General features: G+C 36.6%; 1 protein-coding gene and 1 non-coding gene across 3 annotated transcripts in view; one reads left to right on the top strand and one right to left on the bottom strand.

Moving 5' to 3' along the window:
- SLC35A3 (solute carrier family 35 member A3) overlaps positions 1–26,547 on the top strand; it is a 54,320-nt gene that overhangs the window by 16,714 nt on the left and 11,059 nt on the right. For both annotated transcript variants that reach the window (XM_043460548.1, XM_043460549.1), the window contains exons 2-5: positions 19,712–19,916; positions 23,671–23,825; positions 23,900–24,022; positions 25,996–26,167. In XM_043460548.1, the coding sequence (XP_043316483.1) occupies positions 19,712–19,916; positions 23,671–23,825; positions 23,900–24,022; positions 25,996–26,167 (655 nt within the window). The remainder of the gene's footprint in view (positions 1–19,711; positions 19,917–23,670; positions 23,826–23,899; positions 24,023–25,995; positions 26,168–26,547) is intronic.
- On the bottom strand, positions 10,245–10,357 carry LOC122437402. The gene has a single exon (XR_006268231.1). It is a non-coding gene; the product is annotated as a U5 spliceosomal RNA (small nuclear RNA).

Genomic DNA, 26,547 nt, shown 5'->3' with positions numbered 1-26,547 from the left:
AAATCCTTAAGTTCTTGGACCCACCAGAAAATGACCTTCCTTACTCACCTGATATGGCTGGGAACTATGAATGCAAGATACCAGGGGTTTTGTGTGTGTGTGTTTTAGTTTTTGATTTTCTGGAAGGGGCTTCATAGGCCTTGTAGAGTGAAAGTCACAATCATGTCCGACTCTTTGCGACCCAGTGGACTATACAGTCCATGGAATTCTCCAGGCCAGAATACTGGAGTGGGGACCCTTTCCCTTCTCCAGGTGATCTTCCCAACCCAGGTATTGAACCCAGGTCTCCCACATTGCAGGTGGATTCTTTACCAGAGCCACAAAGTCCAGCTTAATTCCTTAAAGTTGATAATTATCCTCAAATATGACATCTCAGTCAAAACTTTGGCAGTATAGCCAGTGTTTCCAATTGTATCCTATTATAAGGAAAACAGATTGTTACTGAACATATGCAAGTAACTATATTGTCATGAAATTAAGAATACTCACTATTAATTTCTGATTTCCTGAAGAATCAGATAGGGAGAAACAGATAAATAAATGTTTCAGTTCTGTTTACAAAGATATAATTTACCAAATTGCTTTAAGTTATAGAAAGTTTAAGAAAAAAGGTTTCCTTCAATCTGTTAAAGTGTTAAAGAGCTAGCAATGTTTTTAACAAAAAGTTGTAAAATTAAAAATCATTCTCATCATTTTCTCAGTCCCATGTAATTATTCCTGTTTTACTTGATCTAAAGTTAGTAGTTTCATGAATCCATTAATTTTTTCCGTTAGAGTTCTGGAATTTATTACCTAGTTCAATGGTATGATCTTAAAGTTATTACAAATCTGTATTGTAGAGTACTTATCAATGTCATTTTTTTGAATCTTTTTGAAGACAAATGTTTTGGACAGACTTCAGGAAAGCATAAGAGTAAAACTGTAACTATTTGTAAATGACAAGAGACTTGAAAATGCTCATAGTTAAGGATCTAGTGAGAGTTCATTCTAATGCAGTGGACAAGGAAATTTGATTATTTCTGTGATACACAAAATTTTAAGATGATAACATCCCACCCCCACCCCAAGCTGGCAGTGGTCAGTAGGACACTAGCTGCAGATGAGATATAACCCACATTTCTGTCTGGTCATATTTTTTTGGCCCTCAACCTTACAGCTGAGCTGCTTGCATACACAAGAATCATAACCTGCATGCCTGAGCAGGCAGAAAACCAACCCCAGTTTTTCAGGACACAAAATGAGAAACTGGAAAGCAATAGCTGTCCCTGGGAAGGCAAGAATCAAACCAATGAGTGGGCTTCCCTGGTGGCTCAGTGGTAAAGAATCTGCCTGTCAGCAAATTTGGAAAACTCAGCAGTGGCCACAGGACTGGAAAAGGTCAGTTTTCATTCCAGTTCCTAAGAAGGGCAATGCCAACGAATGTTCAGACTACCACACAGTTGCACTCATTTCACATGATAGCAAGGTAATGCTCAAAATCCTTCAAGCTAGGCTTCAGCAGTTCATGAACTAGGCTTCAGCAGCACATGAACTGAGTACTTCCAGATGACAAGCTGGATTTAGAAAAGACAGAGGAACCGGAAATCAAGTTGCCAACATCCTTTGGATTATGGAAGATGCAAGCAAATTCCAGAAAAACATCTTTATTGATTGTGCTAAAGCTTTTGGCTATGTGGAACACAACAAACTATGGAAAATTCTTAAAGAGATGGGAATACCAGACCACCTGACCTGTCTCCTGAGAAACCTGTATGCAGGTCAGGAAGCAACAGTTAGAACCGGATATGGAACAATGGACTGGTTCAAAGTTGGGAAAAGAGTGTGTCAAGTCTGTATATTGTCACCCTGTTTATTTAACTTATATGCAGAGTACATAATGCGAAATGCCAGGCTGGATGAATCACAAGCTAGAATCAAGATTGCAGGGAGAAATATCAACAACCTCAGATATGCAGATGATACCACCATAATGGCAGAAGGTGAAGAGGAACTAAAGAGCCTCTTGATGAAAGTAAGAGGAGAGTGAAAAAACTGGCTTAAAACTCAACATTCAAAAACCTAAGATCATGGCACCCAGTCCCATCACTTCATAGCAAATAGAAGGGAAAAAAGTAGAAGCAGTGACAGATTTTATTTTCTTGGGCTCCAAAATCACTGTGGACGGTGACTGCAGTCATGAAATTAAAAGATGCTTGCTGCTTGGAAGAAAAGCTATGACCAACCTAGACAGCATGTTACAAAGCAGAGACATCACTTTGCCATCAGAGGTTCGTATAGTCAAAGCTATGGTTTTTCCAGTAGTCGTGTGCTGATGTGAGAGTTGGACCATAAAGAAGTCTGAGTGCCAAAAAGTTGATGTTTTTGAGTTGTGGTACTGGAGAAAACTCTTGAGAGTCCCTTGGACAGCAAGGAGATCAGACCTGTCGATCCTAAATATCGATCGGAAGGACTGATGCTGAAGCTGAAGCCCCAATACTTTGGCTACCTGATGCGAAGAGCTGACTCATTGGAAAAGACCCTGATAAAGGGAAAGACTGAGATAAGAAGAAGAGGGCATCACTGACTTCGTGGACATGAGTTTGAGCAAACTCTGGGAGATGGTGAAGGACAGGGAAGCCTGGCGTGCTGCGGTCCATGAGTCAGGTAACTTAGCAACTGAACAGCAACAACAACAATGCAGGAGATCGTTTGGTCCCTGGACCTGGAGGATCACACATGCCGCAGAGCAGCTAAGCCCGTGGGCCACAGCTACTGAGCCTATGCTTTACAACCCAGAAACTGCAACTACTGAGCCCGTGTGCCCTAGAACCTGTGCTCTGCAATACGGAAGCTACTGCAATGAGAAACCCTTGCACCACAGCTAGAGAGTAGCTCCTGCTCACTGCAACCAGAGAAAAGCCCATGAAGCAACAAAGATCCAGCACAGCCAACAATAAATAAAATAAAATAAAAACAATGAATACACCAAAACCATTTTATAAACAAAGTTGCAGTTCAGAGAATGAATTTTTACAAATGTTCTCTCCTGCTAATCTGAATTTGTAAAGGACAGCATGAGAATTTACCTTCCTCTCTTAGTCTCCTCTCCTGTGATTAATAGTCAGTCTTCCTTGGTTGATGAAGGGGAGTTCCTTTGGGAAGTGGATTTATGACAGTTGACTTCCTTTTAGAGGATTTAATGTTTAAACAGATAAGGGAAGTTCAGGGAAGGCTTCCCTGCATTTTAATACCTACAACTCAAAATAATACATCTAAGTAGCATATTTTGGGAATGATATATTTTGTTTCCCATCACCACCTTTTAAATGAGAATATTCAGGGTCAGATCAAACCCTGTGTCCTACAAACACTGTCTGGGCTGCCTTAGTTATATTTGAAATGGATATAATTTATATCAAACTCAGTAGAAAGTATCTTGCATGAATGACTGGACAAATAATTATAATCAACTGAAATATTCTCTCCCTTAAAGCCTAATCATCCTTCAGTAGCTATGAAGTATAACTTTTGAGTTTATTTCCCTTTATTAGAGAAGGAAGTTTCTATGTGATAACAATCTGCCGTGGATTTGTGTGTGTGTGTGAAATTATAAAAAACTGAAGAGTAAATTGTAGACCTGTCTGGGTTACTGAAGTAGCTTGAACATCATCAAACTAGTAGTTAATAATGTGTGTATGAATTTATTAAAGTTCAGATCAATATGAATTGGTAGCTTAACATTAGATTTCACCCGTCTGAAAAACAGGTGTATCCTAAGTACATTAAACTTAATTGTTTCCTTTAATGAAGGAGTGTAGTGCTGTGGTTATATATGGTTTTTTACATGTATTTTAATGATTGATTTTTGGATGTCTTCTGCTATATAAATTTGAGAGTGTTTGTTATATAAATATGAGTGTTTATTTTATAAGCTAAAATGTAACTCAGCTGCTCAATCCAGATTGCCTACCCAAAACTCTTACTAGTTTATCATCCATGTCGGAGATACCAACCCAAATGAAACCAAAGAATCAGTTGCTGCCTGGAGATAAGCACTTTAATTGAAAAGCTCTGGTAAGTCAGGTAATATAGTAGAAAACAGAGTTAAAATGAAGCTGGAATTTTAGATCATGTCAGATAAATACTAAGAAAGAAAATTATTCCAGTAAGGAAATGTCCACACATGACTTTATACCTACTCTGCCTAGTTTTTCTGTAAAAGCTAGATAAGGTTTTTCTAAATTCATATGTGCTATAAAAAGCCAATTTTAAATGTTACTAGTGTCATTTTGTAACTTGAGTAAGAATTATTCAGTGCATACTCAAATGAGGCAATGTAGAATTATAACCATTATTTGTGGTTTATATCTTTTAAACCATCCTATGAAGTACATACTATTGTTTATTCCCATTTTATAGGTAAGAGAAAGGAGGGACAGAGGTTAAAAGTATTTTGCCCTGGTTATGGTTATGTGGAAACAGAATGTGAAGTTATACAATCTGGTCTGGAGGCATACTCTAATATGTTATGCTGACTGACCCTCTAAAACTTAAACATGTTTCAACACTTAGGCATTATTGCAAAGACCATGCAATAGACTCCTTGCAAAAATTCATGGGCCATGAATTGTAGCTTTGACTGAGAGAAATTACTTTGTATCTGAATTCTGGCATATTATGCAAAGGAAGTTATAGACTTAATATCTCAGAACTTCAGTTTTTAATCTGTAAAATGAGTGGTATCTCCTTTACAGATTAAATGAGGTTTAAGTGAGATGATGCCTATAAAGCACCTAGCACAATGTCTGATTGGTTGCAGGTGCTCAGTAAATAATTATTTCATTAATTTAGCTTCTCTTGTGAAGTTGCAGCTGTTAGAAAATATTTAATGAAAACCAGTTTCATTTGTTTTTCTGTATATACAGAGAGACTTAATTCACAGGATCATTTTTCCCTTCTGAGAATTTACATATTACAGAGTTTATTTGTTCTTTTATAAATCCAACATAGAGTAAATGACTAATATGTGACAGTCCCTGTATTTCAGTTAAACCTTACAAATAGGAAAGGCATGTGATTAGATCCACATTTTATTAAGACATCTGCTATATGGACAGTAGATTTAGAGCTGTGAAAACCTGAAGGCTGTCCCCATCAGAAATGAAGCAGGGCATGAGATAGATTCATGATGTATTCAGAAATAGAAACAGAAACTCACAGACATGGACAACAAACTTATGGTTACCAAAGGGGAAAGGCAGGAGGAGGGGTAGATTAGGAGTTTGAGTTTAGCAGATAGAAACTACTGTGTATAAAATAGATCCTATATATAAACAAGATCCTACCATTTGGTACAGGCACCTATATTCAGTATCTTATAATGACCTATAATGAAAAATAATTATGCATGTATGACTGAATCACTTTGCTATATACCAGAAGCTAATACAACATTGTAAATCAACCATACAGTACTTCAATAAAAATTTTTTACGTTTTGGAAACAAAAAAGCATAAAACAAGATCTTTTTATATCCTATATAGTTAATATACCCATAGCGAATAGAAACTTCTCAGACTATTATAGGTTTACTTGGGAGTGGTTGCCTTGTCAGATTTAGAATGGATTTGAATTTTAATATTGGAATTTTGTCCTCATGGGAGTGTGGTAATCTTTCATTAGTTACCCAAGCACAGATTAACAGCTTAGGATTTTTAGAAGTTTTAAAATCTTTGACAGTTTGTCAGGCCATAAACTATCAGTAACAACTCCTGTGAAGTTTCAGTTAAATTATTTTCACTGATAAACATATTTTTCTAAAACTTTTACCATTTGTGAAGGCTGCAAAGAAAGATATTTTAAGGCCCCTTATCTTAAAGATTTATCCTCAGGTTGAATTAAATAAAGAGCTAGACATGATTCTTGATTACCCTAGTATAGTTTAATACTTAAACATTTCTAAAATGTTAGAAAATACTAGAACCCTATTATTAATGTTAGTGCTTGAAAATCAAAGCTATTTTATAGGACTTTTTGAATTTCTGCATATATATAGATATATTTCAGATGGTATGTTTTGACACATGTAGTATACTTGGTGGGTAGTAAATCATGTTAAAGGAGTCAATTTGAGGGTAATTGAATATTGACAGAAAACTTAAAATTGGAAAATTGTTTTCTAGCTTATACGTTTGTCTCTGATTATCTACTATTAATATTTCAGTTTATAAAAACAGACTAATAAACGTGTAATCTGTACTTTCTTTTGCCTTTATGTTCTTTAAAATAGCAAAGAAATCGATGTTTTATAAAATTAGCTGTAGTAGAATTACTTTGTAATGTTTGTCAAGTCTTTACCTTCCCTGTAAAAGTATTATTATTAATCATTTAGTTTTATCAACCAACTGGATAGGCTTCAAATTTTCCATGATGGATGATCGCTAGATGATTATCTCATTTTTTGGTATCCTTAATTTATTATTGATTTTGGCATTTATTTTTAAAAATACATTTATTGAGCACATACTATGTGCCAGGAACTGTTCTATGCACTTTTCAGTATAACCCAGTTTTCCTGATAACTTATTAATAACTTTTGAGTACTGAAAGCTTAATTTTAACCAGTCTTCTTCCAGCACATAGTAAATGCATTCTTCCCGACTACACATGGACTGGAGAACAATTACATTTTTTCATTATAGACTCAGATGCTTGGTTTGGTTTCCTGGGGCTGCTGTAACAAATTACCACATGTTAGATTGCTTAAAATGAGTAATGTATTCTCCCACAGTTCTGTAGGCGAGAAATCCAAAATCAGTATCACTGGGCTAATATCAAAGTGTCAGAGGGACTATGTTCCCTCCGGAGGCTTTAGGGGATAATCCACTCCATTTTTTCTTCCAACTTCTGATGGGTGCCAACTTTACTTGGTTTGTGGCTACATCACTCCAGTCTGGAACACCACTCCAGATGCTCAAGACCAGCATCTTCAAGTCTCTTTCCCCTCCATCTTTACAGTGCCGTCTTCTCTTTCGTGCGTGCATGTTCGGTCATGTCCGACTCTTTGCAACCCTTTGGACTGTAGCCCTCCAGGGTGTTTTTAGGCAAGAATACCAGAGTGAGTTGCCATTTCCTCTTCCAGGGTATCTCCCTAGCCTAGGGATCAAACCTGTGCCTATTTTTCCTGACTGCAGGTGGATTCTTTACCCGCTGAGCCACAGGAAAAGCCTTCTTTTAAGTATTTGTATTTTCCTCTTTTGTCTTTTATGAGTATACTTGTGTTGGCATTTAGGATATACTTAGCTAATTCAGAATAATTTTCCCATCTCAAGATCCTTAACTTCATTTCATCTGCAAAATTCCCTTTTCCAAATAAGGTAACATTTACAGGTTCTAGGGATTAGGAACTGTTGCTCAGTAGGGTCAGCAGTTGGGAAGAGTTGACTTAGAGCAGGGAAGAGAGGATGAATGGAACCTGCTAGCACCTTTGTTTCTGTTTCATCACATTTAACTCTGAGAATCTTCTGGAGTAATGGCTCCTGCTTCATTCACTCTGCCTTTTAGTTGATTCTGACCCAGCACCATTATAGAGAAGGGGATTTGGGGAAATGGGTTTCAGTTTAACCATTACTGTATACAGTAATAATACAAGGACTATAATTCCCCTGTGATACTTTCCTATCATACACTGTGTCATAGCAGTTTCCACCCTTATATTGTTGTTGTTTAGTCTCTGAGCCGTGTCTGACTTTTTTGTGACCCTATGGACTGTAGCCTGCCAGGCTCCTCTGTCCATGGGATTTCCCAGGCAAGAATCCTGGAGTGGGTTGCCATTTCCTTCTCCTGAGCCAGGGATCAAACCCCCATCTCCTGCACTGGCAAGCAGATTCTTTGCCACTGAGCCACCTGGGAAGCCCTTGCATCCTTATACTATTTCTTAAATTATTTGAATAATCTCTGTCTTTCAAGCTAGAGGATAAGCCCTCCGAAGACAAAGATTATATTTGTTTTGTTCATCATTGTATATCCAGGGCTCATCAGAGTGCCTGACCATGGTATGTATGTATTTAAACATGGATGGTGAATTGTGTGATACCTGTATTTTCTACTTCTGACCCTAATCTCCTGAGTCTTGAAACTATCCTAATGGTTAGTGCCTATGGCCCTGTCATGGAGGAGGGATTTTTCCTCTAATTTTTCTAGGTTCTTCTGGCTAGAAAAGAAGAACCTAGAAGAATTGAATTGACATGAGATAGATTGAGAGAAGAAAAATCACACAAAAGTTTAATAACATGTGTACATAGAGAGACCCAGGAAGACTGAGTAACTTGTCAAAATGGCTGAAACCCTCATCTTAAATACCCTCTGCAGCTAAAGACAAAAGAGGATGTTGAAGGTAGTGGTTTGTTTCTTCAAAGAGTAGGAAAGCAATTGACAAGAAGATGGAAAAGCAAAAGTTTGCTAAGTAAATATTTGCTGGGCCATGCAGTGACAGTGGAACCATGGAGTGGACTGTGATCTCTAGGCTCTGCCTAGAGTTTTCCTCCACTGCACATAGACCATATTCCTTGCAGATGTCTATGGTGATATTCTGGGAACAGGCCCTGTGTCTAAATTCCTTTTTTTAATTTTTTGGTTAGGGGGAAGGTTAGGGGAAAGGTCAAAGTTTCTTGCTGAGTCTTTAGGGCTTTCACTGTTTTCAGCTTGAAATAATCTGCATGTTGAAGAGATACTTTGGGGTGGCAAGTTTTGCCACCCTACAGACCCTACCAGGATTGTACACTAGTCTCTGTTCTTTGTAGAATGCCTTTTAACTTCAGCCTTCAGCTGCCAATGGCAGGATGTGACCACAGCAGAAAATGGTAGAACAGAATAGCAAAGGGGTAGGGAAATGGATGAGTGAGAAAGGAGTACCTTTTTACATGGCACCTACCTCACAGTAGAAGGGAATCTTAGAGCTATATTTTTTAGGTCATTATGTTTACCCAATCATTAACATGTGTAAAGAGTACGCTAATACTGGACAATTTTTAATCTAAAAACTAGAATGCAAAGAGATTTTATATTTGTGTAGTTGAAGAAATATTTGAGTACTATTGATTTTGTCTGAATGTAAAAGTGAAAAATCTGCAATCTGTAAAAAAAAAAAAAAAAAACAAGTTAAAAATTGACAGTACTCTAACTTACATACAGGTGATATTGTCTTATGTAAACAAAAACCTGGCACCTTGAAGAAGAAAAGGGAGGAGAAACAATGAAAAGTTGTTTAACTTAGAATGTAATAGGAACCACAGAATGTAGAGTCAGTTGGTAAGTGTTACTGAACAGGATTTTGCTTTTCTTAAGCACTCAAGAGTGAACTTAAGCTCACTAGTTTAGTGGCGGCTATTATTTCTACTGTAGAAACAAAATTGACTATATTGATAATATAAAGTACCTTTAACTCATGTTTCTTTTCACTTTTATAAAAAAATAAGACTTCTGGATTTTCCACAGGAGTATTATGAATTTCAAGTACAACCTGAAGTTGCTACTTTGGGGGGAATATTATCTCTACTGAGATAGTTTGGAAAGAAGACATATAAATGCCAGTTGTGATGAATTTTATTCATCATTATTTAGCATATAGCTATAGGTTGCAGTTTTAAAGTTTTGGCATCATGGAAGATAATGGACAAAAAATTGCAGCTGAAGTCAGCATTTCTGTACGTATTTGCTTTTTCTGTTCATTTATTTGGAAAAAACTTGGAAGGTTTTTATACTAATAGCTGTTTCTGACTACACTGAATTTATATTTGCATACCACTTTATAATGTGTGTTTTCATATGTTCTCTATTATGCATAATAATGTGTGATAGATTATATAATACTTAGGAAGTGTATTTCAGAACTAGTGTTTAGAAAATGTAAAAATAGCTCACTCTAAGAAATCTTAAGTTAGTAATTTAGCCTTTTGTTTTTATAACGGAAGGAAAATTAATTTTCAGAATTCCTTAGGTACTTAATAGTCTTTAAAAATCCACATAAATTGTACTAGAATTTAAACACATTAATTAAACATTTAGTTTTGCAGGACTTTTAGTGTCTGGAGACATAACAACAAAATACAGATATTGTCTCAATGGAATAATGGCTTCATACACAGACCTAAAGATTATACATATAAGTTATTGGAAATAACTTTGTAGCCAGGCTGATTTTCAGATTTATCTACAAGTAAAAAATAAATATAAATTTTTAGTATATGGTGTTCTTCTTTTCTTTTTTTTTTTTCCAAGAAAGGCCTCAAACAATTGAAGTAACACTCATGCTTATCCCCCCCAACAAGAATCTTTAGTACAAGGCAAAAGATTCAATTTGAAGAGAAACATGAGTATAGAGTTGAATGTTTCAGAATTTGGTTAATGCCTGTCTAGTGCAATAATAATGGTATAAACAAACAACTAATTTCTCACTAACCCTGATTAACATAAGGGTGAAAGTAGTAGTAGTGTGCATTAATAATAAATATACTTTATGAAATGTATGTTTTTTTAAATGTTTAAAGCCTTTAACTCAGAATTGGTTGACAAAGCATTATAAAGGCAAGGATCTTAGGGAGCTACTTTAATGAAAATAAGGGATATGTAATTAGCATATCAAATATACTTAAATTATACCTTCTAGTATTTTTGAAAAACCTTTTTTTCCCCTGAAGATTTTAATTACTGAGAATTTTTTGAACTCTTAATAAAATAAGTTCACTAAAAAAAATAATAATAAGTTCACTAATATTTTTTACACACAATTCTAACCAAGTCATCATAGAAACTCATCAAATCCGAATGAATGGAGGTTATTAGGTGAATGAAGTTTTTGTTGTACATTTTTCTTTCAAGAAGTGAGAAGGGATTTAAAAATAATAAAACTCAACTTTGTAAATATCAAACTTCTCTAGCAATTCAGAAGAAAAATAGTGATCGGAAAGCAAATACAAGATCTTTTCTAGTGACTAAGCAAATCCTGAAATATTCCTGTGCAAAGGACTTTTAGAAGGACTTGCAATGTGACTGTATCAAATTAGTATGATTATAGTATGCACACACCAAGATTACAATTACACATTGTTATTATTACACACTAGTAACTGTATAATGGGTAATGACAGTATGTGTTCTGTGTTGCTGTATATACGCTCACAGTATACAGTGTGATTTTTCTTTCCGCACTGGGTCTTTGTTGCTTTCGTGCAGTCTTTCTTTAATTGCAGAGAGCAGAGTCTGTGCTTCGTTGAAGTGCTTGGGCTTCTCATTGCAGTGGCTTTTCTTGTTGCAGAGAACGGGCTATGTGGGCTTTGGTAGTTCAGCATGTGGGCTCAGTAGTTGTTGCACAACTTCTTAGTTGCTCCACCGCATGTGGACTCTTCCCAGACCAGGGATTAAACCTGTGTCCCTGCATTGGCAGGCAGATTCTTATCTACTGTGCCACCAGACAAGTCCTCAAAGTTTACAATTTAAATATTGAGATAATACGTCTGAATGGAAAAATTGAAATTACTATAATAAAATTGTGTATGTTAGAGCTAGAAGAGACCTGAGAAGTCATATAAAATATTAAATTTTAGAAAAATGGCTTGAAACCAATTAGCTTTTATAATATTTAGGAGCTACTTGTTGAAAAATGTTAAGAAAAATTTTTAATTTAAATCTTTAAAAGGAGAAAAAAGGGATCTTAAATGTTCATCAGTAGGAGAACGGATAAATAGAAGGCCCGCTTATTTGATGGAACATTAGAGTTATTAAAAGCAATGAACTAGGTCTGTATGTCAACATAGAAGGCAAAACAATGCTGAATACAGTAAGGAAGATGCTAAATAATGTATACCATGTTTGTATAGGTATGTATATTAAATATAAAAGATTAAATACATTTAATATAATTATATTAATATACTCTATATAGATATATTTCTATTAATATTAAATAATATAAAATATTAAAGTATTTTATATTAAAAGTTTGATGCTATGTATAAATATTAAAATATTTAGGCTTACACATATTTCTGTGTAGGTGTATAAAATTTTAAAAGTGCACTGAAATAATCCAAACACATGATAATAGGGGCACAGTGAAGGAATAAGACCTGGAGTTGTGGCTTAGAGAGAATTTTGACTTTAACTGTAATGTTTTATTCCTTTAAAAAAGGAAAGATAAGCAAATGTGACAAGATTGATACTTGTTAGTTCTAGGTGGTGGAATTATGGACATTTGTTACATTCTTGGTATTTTATTGTATTTTTAAAATCCATTCTTTTCCCTCAAGAAAGATCTACTGTTGTTGTTTTGTTTTTTTTTTTTTTTTTTTTTTTTATTTTTTTTAATTTTTTTATTAGTTGGAGGCCAATCACTTCACAACATTTCAGTGGGTCCTGTCATACATTGACATGAATCAGCCATAGATTTACACTTATTCCCCATCCCGATCCCCCCTCCCACCTCCCTCTTCACCCGACTCCTCTGGGTCCTCCCAGTGCACCAGGCCCGAGCACTTGTCCCATGCATCCCACCTGGGCTGGCGATCTGCCCCACCATAGATAGTATACATGCTGTTCTTTTGAAACATCCCACCCTCACATTCTCCCACAGAGTTCAAAAGTCTGTTCTGTATTTCTGTGTCTCTTTTTCTGTTCTGCACACAGGGCCATCATCACCATCCCTCCAAATTCCATACACATGTGTTAGTATGCTGTAATGTTCTTTATCCTTCTGGCTTACTTCACTCTGTATAATGGGCTCCAGTTTCATCCATCTCATTAGGACTGATTCAAATGAATTCTTTTTGACAGCTGAGCAATATTCCATGGTGTACATGTACCACAGCCTCCCCATCCATCCATCTGCCGATGGGCATCTAGGCTGCTTCCATGTCCCGGCCACCACAAACAGTGCTGCAATGAACATTGGGGTGCACGTGTCTCCTTCAGATCCGGCCTCCTCAGTGTGCATGCTGGGAAAACTGGTCAACCACTTGTAAAAGAGTGAAGCTGGAACACTTTCTAACACCATACACAAAGATCTACTGTTTTTTAGGAGAATTTAGAACTTTTTGATTACAAGACTTTATTTCCTATGTAACTAAAAATCTCCAAAAATTGTTGAAGTCCTTTCAGTGGGAATATGAAATGGTCTAGATACATCTTTGCTGCTAATGTCCTCAGGTTTAGAGATTTCCCAAAAACTTAAGAAATATTGACAGAATCTATATCAAAATATTTTCATATGTCTTTGAGTAGTGGAGTTGGGTTCAATGTAATTTTTGTTTCTACATTTTTCTAACAGTAACTACTTTTTAAAGTAAATAAAATAATAAATGCTTTTTTAGGAAAACCATAACAAACTGAACCAAAGAAAGTCATCAGAATGAAATAGCGCTGTTTATTGATCAGGAACAATACATTTTTCACGTCTTAGCTCTAAGGTGAAAGTGGAGCATATAAGCCTCCTGACCCTTCTAATACTGCTCTAAATCTGAGCGCCTCACTGAGCTCCAGGTGTGTTCAGGGAGCTTGGTAATCAGGGTCTTTAAAGGAACATGGGTGGTAATTTGCTGACTGGTACATGAGGATTTTGACAGTAAACTGAATATGGCTGCATTTGGGAAAGAACTTAACAGTTTCTTATTGATATGTAAGTTTCTTGGATACGACATTTTTATGAAACAAAGAATAATCTGGAAACTAGACGATTGGTATCACCTGAAAGGATAAAAGAAGGGGAATTAGGCAGTAAGAGAAAAAAAATGTAGGAGAGACTGAAATTAAATATTAAACATGAAAATGTTAGAAGTTTGTTTTCAGTTATAATGGGAGAATATTGTAGGTTCTGAAATGAAGAAACAGTCTTATAGAGGTGGAACATAATCATGTTTTCATCTATTTTGTTTTTATATATTTGCTTTGCATATAGGGGTTGTGTTAAATGAAAGTACTTACTTCTACCTATATTGTAATCTAAAATCAAACTAAGTGTTTGTATGTCTTAGAAATACACTTCTTGACAAAGGAAGAGATGATTAGATGGCATCACTGACTCAATGGACATGAGTTTGAGCAAACTCTGGGAGATAATGAAGAACAGGGGAGCCTGGTGTGCTGCAGTCCATGGGGTTGCAAAGAGTGATTGATGTTAATTTATTTGATAATTGTTTAATAATACATGAAAGTTATGTTGTACTGGTTAAACTGACACAGTACTAGATATCATCTCAGTAAAACGAAAGAAGAGAGATAGAAAAAAAGAAATACTTCTTGATTTTTTTCGTTTTGAGTTTTTTCTTCCTTTAGGCAGACTTGTAAATTCAAGTGTAATTCTTTACAGGTGCTCTAGTGCAAATAATCATGTGTTTGTATATATTTTACTTCTTGACTTCATATTAGAAAAACAACACCCTTCTTTCCTCCTGAGTGTTTCCTCTACTTCTCATACAGAATATTTCACTCTGACACTTCTGGTCAACAAATCTGTGTGGGGTTTTTCCCCACAAAAAGGCAAATTCTCTGCAACACCAGCTGGATGTCCTTTTGCAGTTCTGATACTACCTATCTGGAGATGGTGTCGGATCCCATATGTTAAGGGCCCAGTCTCACAAGACTGCTCCCACCCTACTTCATATGCTGGTCACAACCTGGGTCCCCAGTTACCAACTGACTTGGACTTAGCTGCAAATCAGAGGTCCTCAGGCTTGATTAAATTGCTAGAGTGGCTCATAGAACTCAGGGAAACATTTATGTTCACCAGTTTATTAAAGGATATGATAAAGGATACAGATGAGCAATCAGATGAAGATTAGGGCAGGGTCTGGGAGGGTTCCCAGCACAGGAACTTCTGTACCCATGGACTTGGGGTGCTTCACCTTCCCTGTACGGATATGTTCACCAACCTGGAGGCCCTCCTCACCCTGTACTGTTGGGATTTTATGGAGGCCTCATCATGTAGGCATGAGTGATCATTAACTCCTTATTCAGCCCTTCTGCCTTCTCAAGACAATGGGGGAGTAGGGGAGCTCAGAGATGGGGCTGAAAATTCCAAGCTTCTAATCATGGCTTGTTTTTTCTGCTGAGCAGCTCTCATTCAGGAGTCATCCAGAGACCCACCCAAGTTTGCCTTATTGGAACAAAAGACACGTCTATCACCCAGAAAATTACAAGGATTTCAGGAGCACTGTGTCAGGAACTGGGGTCAAAGACCAAATATTAGAATAAAAGATGCTCCTAGTGCCCTTATCACTTAGGGAACTACCAGAGTTTCAGGAGCCAGGGGCAGAAACCAGTGTATATTTTTTTCTATTCAATCACAGACTTAGAAAAACAAAATATAGCATTGTGAGAGACTAAGAATATTAAGAACTGTATTATCACAGAAAATGTTTATTTTGATGTAGTATATACTTGGAAGTGGAAAAGCCAAATTGTAGAAGTAATGTATCCTGGCTTAGAATCTGACCTTTATATTTTCATTTGAAAAGAAATCAGGGTATTGCTGTTACAATATGTACGTTATGGTCTTCAGTTCAGTTGCTCAGTCATGTCCGACTCTTTGCAACCCCATGGACCACAGCATGCCAGGCCTCCCTGTCCATCACCAACTCCCAGAGTTTACCCAACCTCATGTCCATCAAGTCGGTGATGCCATCCAACCATCTCATCCTCTGTTGTCCCCTTCTCCTCCTGCCCTCAATCTTTCCCAATATCAGGGTCTTATTAAATGAGTCAGCTCTCCTCATCAGGTGGTCAAAGTATTGGAGTTTCAGCTTCAACATCCGTCCTTCCAATGAACACCCAGGACTGATCTCCATTAGGATGGACTGGTTGGACCTCCTTGCAGTCCAAGGGACTCTCAAGAGTCTTCTCCAACACCACAGTTCAAAAGCATCAATTCTTCAGCGCTCAGCTTTCTTTATAGTCTAACTCTTATATCCATACATGACTACTGGAAAAACCATAGCCTTGACTAGATGGATCTTTTTTGGCAAAGTAATGTCTCTGCTTTTTAATATGCTGTCTAGGTTGGTCATAACTTTCCTTCCAAGGAGTATGCATCTTTTAATTTCATGGCTGCAATCACCATCTGCAGTGATTTTGGAGCCCCAGAAAATAAAGTCAGCCACTGTTTCCACTGTTTCCCCATCTATTTGCCATGAAGTGATAGGCCCAGATGCCATGATCTTAGTTTTCTGAATATTGAGCTTTAAGCCAACTTTTTCACTCTCCTCTTACTTTCATCAAGAGGCTCTTTAGTTCTTCTTTATGTTCTGCCATAAGGGTGGTGTCATCTACATATCTGAGGTTATTGATATTTCTCCCAGCAATCTTGATTCCAGCTTGTGCTTCATCCAGCCCAGCGTTTCTCATGATGTACTCTGCATATAACTTAAATAAGCAGGGTCAAAATATACAGCCTTGACGTATTCCTTTCCCTGTTTGGAACCAGTCTGTTGTTAAATGTCCAGTTCTAACTGTTGCTTCCTGTCCTGCATACAGATTTCTCAGGATGCAGGTCAGGTGGTCTGGTAGTCCCATCTCTTTCAGAATTTTCCACAGTATATTGTGATCCACACAGTCAAAGGCTTTGGCATAGTCAATAAGGCAGAAGTAGATGTTTTTCTGGAACTCTCTTGGTTTTTCGATAGTCCAGCAGATTTTGGCAATTTGATCTCTGGTTCCTCTGCCTTTTCTAAAACCAGCTTCAACATCTGGAAGTTCACGGTTCACATATTGCTGAAGCCTGGCTTGGAAAATTTTGAGCATTACATTACTAGCGTGTGAGATGATTGCAATTGTGCAGTAGTTTGAGCGTTCTTTGGCATTGCCTTTCTTTAGGATTGGAATGAAAACTGACCTTTTCTAGTCCTGTGGCCACTGCTGAGTTTTAGTTGTCCAGAATAAACAGAAGACTTTCTTGAACAGATTTGAAGTAATTGTGTAATATTTTCCAGGAAAATCAAATGCCTTTGCCAAATGTAGATTGCTGGCAACCTATTCTCCTTTTATACAGAGATAAAAGGCCACCAGGAAGTCTTTTGAAATTTTACAGTAGCATGTAATGGGATCTAGAGAACCTGATATTTGTCTTTATAACTGCTATTTCCAATTAGTAGTTATAAGACCTTGAAGAAGTCATCTAACTACTCTGTTCACAGTTTTCTTTATTGTAAGATGAATAGATTGTACTGGATGATTTCTAAAACATTTTCCACCTCTAAAATGCTACAGTTTTATTTCACATTAGGATTCTTTTGCTCACGCAGATTTATAAGAATGAGATAGATGGGTGATAAAGTGGTTGTGCCACTTTACATTCCCACTAGCAAAATTGAGCGTTCTTTTCACTTTAAACCCTCTTCAGCACTTGGTAGCATCAGTTTTTAAGACTTCATCTGTTCTCGTAGGTATATAATGTTATCTCATTGTGGGTTTAATTTGTGTTTCTCTAATAACTGTGATATTGAACATTTTTTCATGGGCATATTAGCCATTTTATCTTTTGTTGGTGAAATGTTTATCAAATCTTTTGTCCATTTTCATTTGGGTAATTTTTTTCTACTCATTATAAGAGTTCTGTATACATTCTAGATACAAGGCCGTGGTCAGATTTTTGTATCGAGAATATTTTCCCCCATGATGTGGTTTGTCTTTCATTGTTTTTACAGTATCTTTGGAAGAGCAGATTTAAACTTTAATGATGTCCAATTTTTCCATGTTTCTCTTTTATGGTTTATGTGTTTTGTAAGAAATGTGAATATGATTTTCTCCTATGTTTTCACCTTGAATATTTATAGTTTTAGCTTTTATAACAGCTCTATTTCTAGTTAATATTTGGCATGAGGCAGATAAATAGTAGTTCATTTAAAAAATTACAGATAGCTCATTGTTTCAGAATTATTTGTTAAAAAGACTATGCTTTCTTTTTGGTACCTTTGTCAAAGTTATTTGACCAAATATGTATGGATCTTGTTCTGGAATTCATTCTGTTCCATTGATCTATTCTTCTGTCCTTATGTTAATACCAGTCTTTATTTCTAGAGCTTTATAGTAAGTCTGGAATGTCAGTAGTTTAACCCCTTCCACTTTATTTTTTCTTTTCAAAATTGTTTTGGTTGTCCAGGTCCTTTGTATTTTCCTATAAATTTTCAAATCAGTTTGTCAATTTCTACCAAAAAAAACCTTCAGGGATTTTTTTTTTTTTTAGATTGAATATTTAGATGAATTTGAAGCAAAGATGTGACTTACAGCAGAGAGGCAGTTTACTGACCATCTTAGTGGATCATCTCCAAGTCTACGGAGTTTTAGTGATTGATGGTGTTACTCAGATCTGTATTCTTACTGGTGGGGGGGGGGGGGTGGTGGTGTGTGTGTGTGTGTGTGTTCTATGGGTGGGTGGGTGGGTGGGTGGGTGTGTGTTCTATCAGTTACTGAGAAAGGTAGGTTAAAATCCCACATTCTGACTGTAGATTTACCTGTTCTTCCTTTTAGTTCTGTCAGCTTCATGTATTTAAAGCTATGTTAGCACATGTACATTTGTAATATCTTCCTGATGTGCTGACTCTTTTATCGTTATGAAGTATCCTTTAATTCTAAAAATAATTCTTATGTAATCTGTTTTACCTGATATTAATCTAACTCCTCCAACTTTCTCATAGCTATTTTTATCATGGCTTATCTTTTTCCAGTCCTTTTACTTTTTAACATATTTGTAATGTTCATATTTAAAGTGAGTCTCTTAGAGTTAATATTAAATTACTTTAGGAAAAATATTGGAGCTTTGCTCCTTTTATTTTTAGGGGACACTGGGTGAAGTGTACATGAGAACTTCTGTACTATTTTTTTCAGTGATATAGGTATAAAATTATTTCAAGAATGTTTATAATTGCTTGTTGGTGGTGCATTTTTGTAGTGACCCCTTTAAAATTCTTGACTGATAATTCCAGCATCTGTACTATGTGTTGTTGCCTGTTGATTGTCCTTATTCATCCTAGTTGAAATTTTTTTCTCTTTTAGTATGATGAGTACACTCATCTTATATTGTATCCTGGGCACTTAGAGTGTTCTGAGACCCTGGTTCCTCCTTAAATAGACAGCCACTGGAGAGGGAAGAATGGCGCTGCATCTTCAGTGCTTACAAGGGGCTTACATGGGGCAGGGTGGTCGGCAGAGCTCCGCCCCCACAGTCTGCTTGGCTGCGGTGCCTGGTGGGGGTGGGAGGGCCGCCAGCTCTGCTGTCCCTTGTGCAAGTTAGGGACGGTCAGCACGGCTCTGCCCAGACTACACAGCACTCACTTGGGAGGGCTGCGTCCTGTAGGGCTGCTGTCTTCCCAGCCCTTGGTTGGAGATGGGGGGTTTTTTCTTACGGCTTTTTTGTTATTGACCTACATCTGTTGGTGGTTCCAGGTTGTGAACTGATGTAGCACCCAGGGTGAGATACAGGAGTGGCAAAAATCTCCAGGGAATTTACTGCTACATTTACTCAAGATCTGCAGTCTCTAGCCAGTTTGCCTTATTTTTTCACCTTTTCAGAGTCTCCTTATAGTTGCTTTGTCTTTGGTCCAAGGTTTATAGTTGTAACTCGAAGGAAAAATATGGTGGAATGCAGTTTATCTATCTTCTTTGGAATGAGACCTCTCTTACTGGTTTTTAATGTTTCTAATTTCTATGTTTTCTAACTTTATTTGCCCTGTATATTTTGTCTTTCAGGCAAATGAAGATAAAACAATGTCCGCCAACCTAAAATACCTTTCTTTAGGAATTTTGGTCTTTCAAACTACCAGTTTGGTTCTAACGATGCGTTATTCTAGGACATTAAAAGAAGAGGGGCCTCGTTATCTATCATCTACAGCTGTGGTTGTTGCTGAACTTTTGAAGATAATGGCCTGCATTTTATTAGTCTACAAAGATAGCAGTAGGTATCTAGGGTTTTTTGTTAAGTCATTGAAGTTTATTTAATTGTTTTGGAGTTACTCATATATATATGTATATATACACACACACACACATACATAGACACACACACCACATACATAGACACACACACACATACCACATACATACACACACACACACACACACACAAAAATATATATAAGACTTCCCTATTGGCTCAGCAGTAAAGAATCCGCCTGCAATGCAGGACCCGCAAGACACTCAGGTTCGATCCTTGGGTTGGGAAGATCCCCTGGAGTAGGAAATGTCAACCCACTCCAGTATTCTTGTCTGGAGAATCCCATGGACAGAAGAGCCTGGCAGGCTACGGTACATGGGGTCACAAAAAGTTGGACACAACTGAAGTGACTTAGCACACACAGTACACACACACATATATATATAGGTACGTATATGTATATGATATATATATATAGGTGACTACACATTGGAACACTATTGCATTATTTAAGAACATTTCAATTTTCATTTTATTAAGATAGTTTTAGTCTAGTAATAAAGGTATCTTATTCTAACCTATATCATGATTTCATGTCTGGATTAATGCTATAAATATGAAGCATAGTTTCTTGCATTTATAATAATTTTGAGAATAAGAATAACTTAGAGGAGTCATAATTTTTTACTAAAGTCTAGGCTCTTTTTTTATTTGCTGCATGATTAGTCCAGCCATGACTAATATTATATATAGATATACGCACACACATACATATTGTAACGTATCTTAGAATTCATTTCTTTTTATGGCTAAATAGTATTCCATTGTATGTATGTGTGTGTGTGTATACACTGGAGGTCCCCAACTTAATGATGGTTCGACTTAATGATTTTTTTGACTTTGTTTTGTGCTCAGTCACTCACTGATGTCTGACTATTTGCGACCCCATGAACTCTAGCCTACCAGGCTCCTCTGTCCATGGGATTTTCCAGGCAAGAAGACTGGAGTGGGTTGCCATTTCCTATGATGGCATTAAAGTGGTATGCATTAAGCAGAAATCATACTTTGAGCTTTGATCTTGCTCTGGGCTAGTGATACGACACTCTCAGGGTGCTGGGCAGCCACGGCAAGCTGCAGCCCCCAGTCAGACACGCAGTCTCAAGGATAGACAGCCAGTTCGCTCACAGCCATTCCTACCCATACAACCAGTGTGTGTTTCCTTCCAGTACAGTGTTCAGTAAGTTACATGAGATATTCAACACTTACTATGAAATAGGCTTTGTGTTAGATGATTTTGCCCAATATTAGGATAATGTTTAAATGTTCTGAGCACATTTAAGGTAGTCTAGGCAAAGCTGTCCACTCCAGTGTTCTTGCCTGGAGAATCCCAGGGACGGGGGAGCCTGGTGGGCTGCCGTCTATGGGGTTGCACAGAGTTGGACACGACTGAAGTGACTTAGCATTAGCAGCAGCAGGCTAAGCTATGATGTTTGGTAGGTTAAGTGTATTCAATGCATTTTTGACTTAAGATATTTTCAGCTTATAATGAGTTTATTGGGATATAACCCATTGTAACTGAAAAAAGATCTGTGTAACATTTTATCCATTCTTGTATTGATGGACATTTCAGTTGTTCCACCCATTGGCTATTGTAAATAATGCTGTGATAGACAATGAATAATCCTGCATTAGACACACAAGTCTCTACTTTCATTTCTTTTGAATATATACTTCAGGATAGAATGGCTGAGTCATATGGTAATTCTGTTTAACATTTTGAAGAACAGTGAGACTTTTCCACAATAATTGCACCATTTTAGATCCCTACCAGCAACGTACAGAATTCCAATTTCTCCATATCCTCACTAGCACTTATTATTTTCCATTTTTAAAAAATTACAGCCATTCTAGTAGGTGTGAAGTAGTATCCCATTGTTGTTTTGATTTGCGTTTCCCTGATGAGTAATAATGTTGAGCACCTTTTCATTTGCTTATTGGCCGTTTGTGTATCTTTAGAGAAATATCTGCTTAAGTCTGTTGCCCATTTTTGAATTGGGTTGTTTGTAAATTTTGTATACTTTTGAAACTCATGTTGGCCATTGTAGCTGGAGTGTATCAATCTGGGAGAAACAAAAAGAGATTGCATTTGTATTCAGAAAATAATAAATGTTTAAAAAGATGCTCTACCTCTCTAGCAATGAGAAAAATCAAATTAAAGCCACAAGACTCAATTTCACTACTTTCAGACTGCTAATAAGAAAAATGTGATAACATTAATTATTTAAAAATTTAAAGAATGAGCTAATATTTTAGATTTTTTTCTGCTAAAACTAACAAAAAATCTTGGTAATTTTTAACTACTTACATAATTTTTTGACTATTTTAGAGTCAGGAAAGGATGAATATCTAGCAGCGTTTTTTTTTTTTTGTTAAAGTTATTTTCATTTTAAAACAGTTTTCATAATCAAAGTTTTCAGATTTTATGTTGAGAGAGACAATCATCTATAAAGTGTCATTGTTGGTAGAGTGGTAGGGTTCCTTAGACTTTCTCCTTTCTTTGGGAGATCATGTATCTTTCAAGTTCTTTGGACTTTTTTTGTGATTGATACTGGGGATTGGCTAGCTCAGAGTCCACTGTTAACTCCTTTCTCCCTTTCTTATCTCTAAAGTGGAGAATATAAAAGAAAAGGATTGATTTTCCAGCTCCCTTGCAGCATGGAGTAGTTATGCAACACACAGTCCTGATCAGTGAGAGGGAAGAAGATGCCTGCTAGGCCACTATTCCCTCCTCTTTTCTTTGGTTGCCAGAAGGAAGAACCAGAGGTGCTCAGTCATTTGGTAACCTGTTGCAAAAATCACGTAGATAATAGATGAAAAGCATGAAATTAAAAATCTTATGCATAGAGAGAGAACTTAGGACCCTGATGCCATTACTGAGCTGCTATAGCAGCTTTGGCCCTGGACTCATAATAATGTGAGACGAATCCCTATGGGTTTGAGCCAGTGTTGATTGAGTTTTCTGTTGTTTGAGCCAAACCCACTTCCTAATCGATACCATTTTATGATTAAAGTCTTCATAATTATTAATTGGCATGAATGACTGATGATAGAATACATTATAAAATACAAGGTATTATAATGTTGCTATGATAAAGTAAGAATACTTGGTTGACAAATTAATACTATGAGATTTTTATAATCATAAATATATATGTGTGCATATCAATTTATTTCCCAGCGAAAGATATATATTATTATAAAGATAAGGCACTTCTTAATATACTGTCTTCTCTAAGATTTAACATTTGAAATATTAGCATCATTAAAGGTATAGATATACCTTATTTTATTGCAGATACCATGTTTTTTACAAATTGAAGATTTGTGGCAACCCAGCATTGTGAAATGATAATGAGCATTTTTTAGCAATAAAGTATTTTTTAATTAAGGTATTTACATTTTCTTATACATAATCCTGTTGCACAGTTAACAGACTACCATACAGTGTGCACATAACTTTTATTTGCACTGAGAAGCCAGAAAAGTTCTGTGACTTACTTTATTGTGATACTCACTTTATGGCTATGGTCTAGAACTAAACCTGCAATCTCTCTGAGGTATGTCTGTAAATCTTAGACCTCAAAGTATCTTAATAGGTAGCTGAATTTCCATTTTTTATAGGTGAAAAAACCAGGGATTTGAGAGAGAGTATGGAACGGATTCAGAGTTACTTTATTACTGATTTTGTCTATTTTGTGTCCATTTTTTTCCCTAGAATGTAGTCTAAGAGCACTGAATCGAATACTACATGATGAAATTCTTAATAAACCTATGGAAACACTTAAACTTGCTATTCCATCAGGGATATATACTCTTCAGAATAATTTACTCTATGTGGCACTGTCAAATCTCGATGCAGCTACTTATCAGGTACCCAAAATACATTTCTAGTAGTCCTGCTAAGAAACAAACAGACAAATAATATTAGCTGTTTTCTTTTTCAGGTCACATATCAGTTGAAAATTCTTACGACTGCACTATTTTCTGTGTCAATGCTTAGTAAAAAATTAGGTGTGTACCAGTGGCTCTCCCTAGTAATTTTGATGACAGGAGTTGCTTTTGTACAGGTAACTATTCAAGATAACTTTCATTTTTATCACAGTTTCAAGATCTCATTTTGGAGACTATGGTTGGTATTTGTTGATGCAAATTAATGCCTATTCTCACAACTGTTTTTGAGGGCTTCCCCATGAGGAAGATACCACATTGGGACTATAAATGATACAAAGAAATAAAATCAGATAATCTGAGGCAAAGAAGTGAATAGTCTATTTAGGAAAATAAGACTTGTAAAACAAAGCTGATTTTTACTTAGTATGGGAACATTTGAGATCAGTCACTCCCTTCCTATTGTCTGTCAGCTTCCCTGATACCACTGCTTCTTGGTTCTTTTCACATCTAATGATTCCTTAGTGGTTTCCTTCCTGGGGTCCTCTTCCCTCATATACACATTAGACACTGGGGTTGTTGATAGGTGTATTATTTCTCTTAAACTATGTCCTTATTTTTGGAGATTTCATTCTCTCTGGGTGTTTTTATTAATACATGTGCTGATAGTTTCTTGATCTGAGTCACCAACTCTGGTCGTCACAGAGTCACAAATCAGGTAGTTCCTGATTTGTATATCTAAAACCCCATTGGACGTCTTTGCTTGATTGTGGCTTCCCTGGTGGCTCAGATGGTAAAGAATCCACCTGAAATGCAGGAGACCTGGGTTGGATCCCTGGGTCAGGAAGATCCCCTGGAGAAGGGACTGGCTGCCCACTCCAGTACTCTTGCCTGGAGAATTCCATGGACAGAGGAGCCTGGCAGGCTACAGTCCATCGTGTCGCAAAGAGCTGGACACGACTGAGTGACTAACAGGTTCACTTTTCACTTCGGTAGGCCTTATAAACCAAGTGTATCCAAAACTAAACTTTACCTTTCCCCCCACCAAACCTGTTCTTTATTTCTATTTTTTTCCCAGTCATTATTTACCTAGCCTGAGAGTTGTCCTAGAGTCTTCCTTCAGCCTATACATCCAATCACTAAGACTTTGTGACTGTTTTCTAATACTTCTTGATTCTGTCCTTGTCTGTATCTACTAACATTTCCCTATTTCATGACTTCTTTATTTCTCAAGTAATCTTTTGCCTCCTAATTGATGGTTTTGTTTTGTTTTTTACCATCACCCAAAATTCAGCCTCCACTTATTCACCACTGTGGGCTATCTAAAATAAATCTAATCATGTCAGTCTCCTGCCATCCAAAGTCCTCCTTCCCTCTGCCCCCAATTACTTTCCTTAGAGTGTGGTATGTATTGTGTATTTTCAATAAATATTTCTAATAGTTATTTATTTAAATGAGTATTACTGAAATATAATTGGCATATCAAACCCATATTTTCATAGGTCCTGCTTAAGGTAAAGTAGTTAGTATTCAATTTTTAAAAGTGAGGTATTTTTAAAAATCAAGTAACTAATGGTTCAGGTAGGCAAAAGCCATGCGGAGGAGAGAGAAATAAGTGAGGTTTTAGGAACACTGATCTGCAGAATGAAGCTCAGAGTGATCGGCTTGATATGGCCCTTCCACAACACAGCAGCCACTGTGGACTTACTTTTGCTGCTCCAACACTTCACACTCTGAATTTCTACAACTGACCTGCTTATAGAGGCTGTTTTGTGCATCTGTGCATTTATTCATTCTCTTTCTCTTTTTTATGGAGAAGGAAATGGCAACTCATTCCAGTATTCTTGCCTGAAAAATCCCATGGACAGAGCAGCCTGGCAGGCTGTAGTCCATGGGGTCGCAAAGAGCCGAACACAACTTAGTGACTAAACTGCAGCAACAGCAGCTCTTTTTTTAGGGTATTTTTGAAATTATAGATTGTAAAGGCAATATCACTATGGGAAAAAAAATTAAGGGTTTTCAAAAGCTGTCCTCTGTAATCCCCAGGAATGGAAATGGTTGCACTTTTACCTTAAGGTCTAAGGGTGGTCTCTAAACATGTATTTTGTAAAATATCATAGGAATTAAACTTGTGTTGTTTCTTTTTGTTCAGTGGCCCTCAGATTCTCAAGAGCTTAATTCTAAGGAACTTTCAGCTGGCTCACAATTTGTAGGCCTCATGGCAGTTCTCACAGCATGTTTTTCAAGTGGCTTTGCTGGGGTTTACTTTGAGAAAATCTTAAAAGAAACCAAACAATCAGTGTGGATAAGAAACATTCAACTTGGTAAGTTTTAAATGTTTTCTAACATTACTTGTAAAGTGATTATATTGTTATATTTAAAGATTTCTATGTATCTTTAATTAAATAAACCTTTTATAAAAGTTGCTAGTTGCTGCAAATAAAATTTTAGAAAGAACATTTCACATCTCTTTTGGTTCCTTTTTCATTGTGGAATACTTTGATTAGTTGTGACTTTATTTAGAAAATTGCTTTACCCTGCACTCTTTGCATATGTTACCAAAGACTTCCCCCTAAAGAGGTGATTCCTGTAGTATAACCATTTCTTTAGTCATAGTTTGGGATTGATCTAGGAAATCTTAGTTGCAGTAGTCATAAGGCATAAGTCTACCATAAGCTCTGTGGTAGAAGTAAGGGATTCAGCA

Source organism: Cervus canadensis, chromosome 2 (assembly GCF_019320065.1).
Source record: "Cervus canadensis isolate Bull #8, Minnesota chromosome 2, ASM1932006v1, whole genome shotgun sequence".
NCBI lineage: Eukaryota > Metazoa > Chordata > Mammalia > Artiodactyla > Cervidae > Cervus > Cervus canadensis.
Note: the sequence above shows the minus strand (reverse complement) of the source record. Positions and strands in the feature narration are given on the sequence as shown.